General features: G+C 55.5%; 2 protein-coding genes across 2 annotated transcripts; both read right to left on the reverse strand.

Moving 5' to 3' along the window:
- Positions 1–854: 854 nt before the first annotated feature.
- On the reverse strand, positions 855–2,869 carry UV8b_05934 (uncharacterized protein; the record flags this gene model as incomplete). Its single annotated transcript, XM_043143431.1, has 4 exons — positions 855–1,017; positions 1,097–1,710; positions 1,863–2,404; positions 2,548–2,869. 4 exons carry the CDS (start codon positions 2,867–2,869, stop codon positions 855–857), a joined length of 1,641 nt encoding a protein of 546 aa, XP_042999364.1.
- Positions 2,870–3,457: 588 nt separating this feature from the next.
- Positions 3,458–5,034, reverse strand: UV8b_05935 (uncharacterized protein; the record flags this gene model as incomplete). Its single annotated transcript, XM_043143432.1, has 4 exons — positions 3,458–3,767; positions 3,854–4,535; positions 4,634–4,775; positions 4,906–5,034. The coding sequence occupies 4 exons, from the start codon at positions 5,032–5,034 to the stop codon at positions 3,458–3,460; spliced, it is 1,263 nt and encodes a 420-aa protein (XP_042999365.1).
- Between the last annotated feature and the right edge of the window lie 2,791 nt (positions 5,035–7,825).

Here is a 7,825-nt window from a genome sequence, read left to right on the forward strand (position 1 = left end):
CTTGCCCAAGAGCCGGGGGCCCAGGCCCTTTTGAAACGCGCCCGACGCGCAGGTCCCAAGCGGACTTTACCGGTAAGGCTGAGGCTGCGCGCCGCCCACGGACCACCCACCCGCCAGCGCGATGTCCCAAAGAAAGAAAGAAAGGAAGAAAGAAAGAAAGACTGAAGGAAAGAAAGAAAGAAAGAAAGACTGAGAAAGAGGGAAAGACAGAAAGAGAGAAACACAGAAACACAGAAAGAGGGAAACGCAGAAACACAGAAATCGCTGCGCCGCAAGCAACCCCTCGCCAGACCGGGCCAGGGGCCGTCGGTGCGCAGGTACCAGACAGTGCCGAGTCAACCAGGCAGGCACGTGCCTTTCCAGAGGCGTCTGGTGGTAGCCAGGGCAAGGGGGCGGTGAGTGACGCTCGGGATTGCCGTATGCGTCCTGCCGGCGGTGGGTTCTGGGTTATTCTGGGCTCTCGGGATGGCTGGATGGAGGTGTTGGGGTGGGGGGGGGGGGTGTTCCGCGCGGTCGGGTCTGGTGGCATGGCAAGGCAAGGCAAGGCAAGGCAAGGAAGGCGGAAGGCATCCCAGCCGGCGCGGAATACGACGGCGGGTTGTTGGCGTGCTGCGGCCTGGGATGCCGGGATGGTGATGGCTCAACGGCAGGGCAGGGCAGGGTGGGACGCGGAGGTCAAAGAAAGAAAAAAAAAGTCAAAGAAGGCAAAAAAAAAAAAAAAAAAAAAAAGAACCAGGACCAGAGAAATCAATTTACGCCAACGACTCCGGAACGCCCCCGGTTCAAAAACGTGCCGCTTGCCATGCGTCTACGCGTCGTCGCGTTGGCCAAGCTTCAAGCGATGGATTTGCTCGCTACTCCTCCATCCGGACGTCAGCGTCCTTGCCCAGGTTCTTGAGCAGGTAGCCTCGCTTGAAATACTCGTTCGGGTGGACAATGGTCTCGAGCTGGTTCGACGTCATGGCGCCCTCGTCCTTGGCCTTTTTGATCTCGGCCTTGTGGAGGTGCTCAAAGACGCTGGGGCGGCCTGTCAGCAGGGATGACAACGGTCGTGACAACAATGAAAGAAACCAGCAAAAAAAAGACGGCCACGTACCGGTTGCACGCCATGTGGTACTTTTGCGTGTCCTTGTCCTCCCTGACGCCCTGCAGCACCCCCCGGTCCGACACCCCCATCGCCTGCACCAGCGCCGTCAGGTTCTCCAGGCCAAAGTGCCGGTAGGGGCAGCCGTGCGCCTCCCCCGGCCCCGGCGGGTGCTCCGTCAGGATCCTCTGGCAGCTGAGCGGGCCGTACCCCCCGCCGCGGCGGTTCGCGTCGCCGCCCACGTCGCCGTACGCGTGGCGCACGTTGTACCGGTACTCCCTGTTGAACTGGTCGTCCGTCAGCCGGCTGAAGGAGCCGCGCCAGAAGACCAGGCACTCCTCCAGGCTGAGCCCGATGCCCTTGAGGAAGAGCGTGTACTGCAGCCGCCCGTAGTGCTTGAGGTGCGCGTCGCGCCGCAGCGACCGGTGGAGGTGCGCCATGCACGCCGGGAAGTGCTGCGACAGCTTGTCCACGTTGGCCGCCGTCGTGCGCGCGCCGGCCGGCGCCGACGACGACGACGCCGACGAGTACGCCGCGTCGGGCGTGATGAAGCTCTTGGACAGGTGGTTGAGGATCGGCGTCAGGCGGTCGTCTTCGTCCAGCCGAGGCAGTGCCCGGGCCGTCAGCTAGCAAGTGCGGGCTCGTCAGTTCATTTTTTCTTTTTTCCCCCCATTTTTCCTTTTTTCGTTCTTTCTTCTTCTTCTTCTTCTTTTTCTTTTCCCCCGCCTCCTGACAGTTGTCATCAGGCTCGGAACCCTCCCACCCCGGGGCTTCTCACCTCGAGCTGCTTCTCCAGGCGCGACGAAAACTCCGCCACTACCATGCTCGACTGCTCCCTCCCCGGGACAAAGGCCTTGCCGCGCTTGACAAACACCCTCCTCCCCTCGACCAGATCAGGCACCCTCTCCCAGTCCACCTTGAACCACAGGTCGTCCTCGGTCGCAAACTTCCTGCCGCCGCCCATGGCGGCCAGCTCCTCGGCGTAGTCTCTCTTCTCGTCATCCGTCACGGCCTCCCACCAGTCCAGATCGAGGCTCGACACAAACGCCGACCGTTCGGCCAGGTCGTCGCTGTTGAAGCGCATGCGGAACAGCATGGTTTCCACGCGCGTGAACCGCCGGCGCAGATCCGCCGTCGACGAAAACGCCAGCCGCAGGATAAAGTGGCTGTAGTGGTCCTTTTGCCGCTGCGCCCGCAGCCGCGCCTTGGACGAGCTGTTCGTATCCAGGGGCAGGTACTTGTCCAGGAGGGGCTTTATGTGGTCGGCGGTCTCGGCTGGCGATCGATTGCGAAACGAGCATGCCTCCAGCTCGGCCAGGACTACCGCGTGTCAGTCGCGTTCTTTTTCAGCCGGGGCCGGATGGGGAGCGAGGCCCCGAGATAGATTTCGAGGCATCGCGGCACAACAGCACAAGGACGAGGGGAAAGGTGAAAAAAAAAAAAAAAAAAAAAAAAAAACCAACCCCGCAGCCGGTCGATGGCCCATTGCTCAAACTGCTCGAGCGTAATATCCTCGGTGGGCGCGTCGGTGTAAAAGTTGAGTCGGTAAGGGTACTCGGCCTCCTTGTACTGGGGCACGGCGAACTGCTTTTTCCGGTGGTCGACCACGTTTCGCCGCTTGGGGTCGATGCGGTTGAAGTCCTGTCGTAGCATGGTGTTCGAAACCGTGATGAAGCGTTTGCAGGCGTCCTGGCTGTGCTGTCGCAGACGATGGATCCAAGAAGAGGTCAGAGGGGCGCGTTCGGGGCGCGTTCGAGGCGCGTTCGTGGCGTTGATGGCGTTCATGGTGGAGCTCAATCAAGACGTGACGTGCGTGACGTGCCGTGCAGCGTGGAACAAGCAGCCAATCAGCCGATGCCTTTCCAAAATTAGGTATAGTGTACGGACAGGCACCTCGTAAAAAGTACCTACTCCAGAGCTTCTACTTGATAATGTCCAGAGTGCTTGGACTATGGACGTAAATTAGACCGTGCAGTAAAATCCATGTACCCTATCGACAACTGCACTAAATGTGACGCCACACAAAGTACGGCGTTATTGGGCTTCAGATACTGCATTGACAACTGCTTCCCGCTGTTCTGGTACTGGTTGATCTACGAGACCCTTCAAGCCGTGCCTGACGGGACATCTGCTGCGACCTTGCACCAAGATTTATCCCAATTTCTTGGCATCCTAACCCTTTCAACAAAAAAATGCGGAGAAAAAAAAATAACACTAGACGCCTCCATATCTCGGCACAAGGTGCAGCCGGCCTCATGACCAAAACATAACCCGAAAAAGAAAAATAAAATTCATAACATCCTTGAAGCCATGATACTTCGTGCCACATATATGGCTCATATTCCTTCATTACGCGTCAAAACCCATGACTTCTCACCATCGACCTGGTTCGTGCTCATGCTCAATGTCGATTTGCTTGCGTCTCATGACGTGGCTGTTCCTGACATATCGATCGCGCATGCCATGCGTCTCGTACGACTGGCCGTTTGACATGTCGGTGCTAAACATGCGGGGTGCTACGCGGACGAGAATTAATCGCACGGTAGGTAAGCACGTGCAGATCATGCCGACATTGACTTCAATGGTAGACCACCATGCCACGATCCAGTTCTCCCATGTTGGGTTGGTGGAGTTGGCAAAGACTAGAAGAGACTCCAATCTCAGAACGGAGACTATAGTAACGCTGCATCGAATTTGGTCAACTCGTCGTTTCTTCTCCGCTTTTTTTTTTATCTTTTTCTCTTTCCGGGACGCGTGAGAACAACTTACAAAGCTCCAATCAGAAACATGAATATGACGCCAAACTTCTTTTTCCAGGAAAGGTCCAGGCTCTTAATCTGGCTTAGGGGCAGCGCAAGCATCCAAAGATCGGTGACAATATTGAAGGCGGCGTGTACCCAGGCAAACAAGTTGAGGTTGATGCAGCGACCAGAAATCTCGGGATTGACATACTGCGTCCAGTAATGGCTTATCGGCGTGCACGAAAACATTCCCGTCAAGACAAAGGCGACGCCGAAAACGGCGTTGAACACGCAAGTGGCCACCAATAGCCGGTGGACGGTGGTGCCCGGAAAGATGTACAGGTAGAAGAGCGAGAGACTGAGCTTGATCAGGCACATGAGGGCAAGGTAAAAAATCTGCAGGACGAAGAAGAACATGATGAACTTGGTGAGTTCGTCAGGGGTAACCGTCCAGACATCTCTGCCCAATCCATTCGCGATCAGGCCGACGCTGTTGAGAATCGTGCAGGGTACGCCGAGGATCAAAGTCCATAGGATGACCCAGTCGTCTGGCCCAAGTTCGCGTCGGTAGCCAAAGAACTTCTTGTACACTAGTCGTGTTGTCACCAACAGCGCCGTGATGACTCCCATGGCGAGATTCATTGCGTCATATCGTCCACTCTTGTCCCGAACCGGCCTGTTACAAGCAACTTCGGTGACGTTTTTGGTGACTACAACTCTCCAGCTTTGTATCAGAAGGGTCCCTCGTTGGATTTCGCATGGTGATGGCTGGTGAAACCATGCAGCTACCGGACAAAAAAAAACCCACATAATGCTTCCGGCAGGGAACAAGCCTCAATGATACAAGGCTTCGCGCGGTTCTGAATAGCAGCATACTTGTCCACACAAATGCATTGTGGGTCAGTAGCGGTGCAATTTTCCTTGGCGATGTAGTTGGCGAGGCAGGTGAGCTAATATGATGCATATTTCGTTAGCTCTCTGGATCGGGGGGCCTGTCCTGGGCTGCGAAGCATTTCCGAGACAAAACCGGATTTCGATAGTCTATCCAAAAGGAAGAGAAAAAAAAACAATCGCACATACTGCGCAGGTTGGGATCGTTGCCAAAGCGGATGTGAGATTGCTGAGCGACGGAGCAGACTGCTCGTCACCAAGACAAACCCATGCCAATGACACGGCTGCCATGGAGCCAAGCCCGAGATTGAATCTCATTTTCCCGAGATGAAGAGAGATATCCCTGCCGTTGCAGAATCATCCGACATTCAGAATCTTATCCCACATCTGACCAAATAAGTTGGCGGGTGTGGGAGGATAATGAAAAGAGGGGGGAGGGGGAGGCCGTGAGTCCTCGGTGATTGACAGAGACGGCAAGAAGAGAAGGACGAGCGAGCAAGATGCTTGAACTATCTGGTCTACCGCCTCCAACCTCCCCAGCCAGCGCTCGGCGGTGGAGTTGCGAGAAAAAGTCTGCGTGGGTCGCGGGGTTGGGTGTTCAAGGAAGGTCGAATTTGTGGTATGGGCGATGCTCAGAATTCATACATTCTGGGCAAGGGAATACCGCCTGGACGCCGTCCCAGCAGCTTGAAAAGCAGGGTAGAGATGGGCATGTATGAGGATAAAGGGAAAATCGCAAACGAGAATCCATTCTTGGCGAGAGGAAGACGCATCAGGCCGAAGCAGAGTCGGTACAGAGCGTATAGCATCCGGGACTGGCCCTTGATGTCCATCAAGTTTTCCCCCCGCCCCACGAGATGCACGAGGGTCTTGAGGAGCGTCGATGTGACCAATAGGCATGCTGCTCTCTCGGTGCCAAGTTGGCTAACCGGCGGCTCCTTGCGAGTTCCTGGTTCGAGTCATGACCCAGCGGGTGGCGGCCGCATGAAGATTCTCAAGACCGCGCTGGGGTGATGATCAAGGTGCTTGTTTTCTACAGCAGCTTCTAGTAAGCAAGCAGCTCCATGCACACAAGAAGGGCTTACCAGAAACAGTCTAGTTTTTTAGAAAATTGGCACAACCCTGCCGTTGTAACCGCAACTGTGACTTAATTCCCGAGAGGAACTACGGGTCTTGGGCATGCAGCCAGAGGATTGATGATCCAGTCCAACCAAAAAAAGCAAAGAATCGAGAAGGCATCGGACCTGGCCCGAGAGAAACCGAGTTCACAGTGCAGGCTACATCACTGGCAGACTCGTTTGGTACTCGGCCCTGCACGCCGCGCAACATGATGCAGCCATCGCTCTCTGGGGCACCCTGAGGAGTTGAGCATGGAGAAAAGACCGTGTCGAGTTTTCGCCGTGGCTAACTCCGTAGATGCCCTAGTCTTACTATTCCCATCATCTCGTCTTCCCCATGATGATAGGACAGGCCCAGGGGTCAGTAGTACAGCAGGTGCCTTGTTTGGCAAAAGCAAGTCGTGCATGAATAGGGCTTGCCGGCTCCGGTTCGACGCATAGCAGCAGGGATTGTCAATGTCGGTGTGGAGGAGTCTCTCACTCGAAATCTCGAAGCATCGTGGTGGAACATTCCGAGTCTGCCTGGTTCGAAATTCCGGGGCATCATCTCCGTTGGCTTGCCCATCTTGTGCGGTTCTAGAGTCTCGTGAGGGGGCAAGGCACGCCACGCCTCTTGCTCCAGCAGCAGATGACGGGGCTTTACCTTGAACAGGCAGCCTCTCGCGATTCCGGCAACGGAGGAAAGAACAACGAGCCACCTGCCTCATCTGTGGGAGCTGCTGCGGGCGTGCCCCGCACAAGCGGAACCGCGGGCGGGACCTGGGCTGGCTCCAGCCTCTTCCCCTCTCGAGGCGGCGCGGGTAAACCATAAGTACCACGCCAGGGCAAAGGGCCGAAGCCGCACGAACCACTTCTGCAAGCCAAAACGATGGATGACTGGACGGACCATCCAGATTCTAGATTCTAGTCTCGCATCTCTCCTGTGTGGCTGCCCTTTGACTCGTTTCGATAGTCATCGCCAGGCACAGGCCCGGATGGCAATGGCTTCCCAGGTCGGACCACGGCCCGCCACTTTGTCGGAGGGCTCCGTGGTTCCTGATGGAGCTGTGGTAATGCTATAGCCCCGGCGGTATCGTCGCGCTTCAACGACCGATCCGATGCGAGAACGTCAAGGGGCACCCTCTCAAATCACCAAGGCAGGAATCTCTTGGTTGCCCTCGAGGCAACTCCGAGGAGGCTGAAGCACAACGTGATGGATACTCCAAGTCTCCAACAAGCTCCTTACGGGTAAACCTGCCTGAGTTCCTAGTGGATTCGCCAATACATACAATGCTGGGTGCTTTACATAGGTAGCCCGGAACAGACTGTTTCCAGTACCTTGTCTCGTTTTGTAGTTTGCCGGGCATCACCACGAAACATCCCGTTACTCGGGCATCGTTCAAAACAAGTGGCCGGCTAATAATACCAGACCCGTTCATTACTGCGAGTCAAAGTTATTGCAGAACAAGACGAGATCATCCGGATTGGAGAGTCATAGTTCCATGAATAGCACTGAACCTTTGCCTGCGTAGGTGTGACTCTCCAAACTGGTCCCTGGTATCAGGCGCCTGGCAGCGAATCAAACACTTGAAAGGGAACAAAATGCTGGGATGGAACTTGCAGCTGATGAAATAGTATCCCAGTACTCGACTTCTAGTTGACGCCCGTTCATGTTTCTATTTATTCGCTTGCTTAGGCTCAGACTCTCGCATTGGACACGGGCCAGTGTACCAGCATCGCATCTGCTCATCCCATTACCAATGTCCATAATCCCGATCCAGTCAAGGCTCTGAGTTTGTTTCCTTTTGGTGAATTCGGATCAGAGTCCCAGAGTTCGTCGGCGGTCTACATGTCTCCCAGCATAACAAACCGTGAGCAACGAACCGGAGAGACGGAAGTCTACCCCGATTTCTAGTTTGATGGCCAGCGGTCTCTTTCTGTCCAACGTCGCAAGAATACTGTCTGCCAACACTGTGTTGTCGTCAAGAATTGGTCTAGTGCACATCAACAGT

Source organism: Ustilaginoidea virens, chromosome 4 (genome assembly GCF_000687475.1).
Source record: "Ustilaginoidea virens chromosome 4, complete sequence".
Classification (NCBI taxonomy): domain Eukaryota; kingdom Fungi; phylum Ascomycota; class Sordariomycetes; order Hypocreales; family Clavicipitaceae; genus Ustilaginoidea; species Ustilaginoidea virens.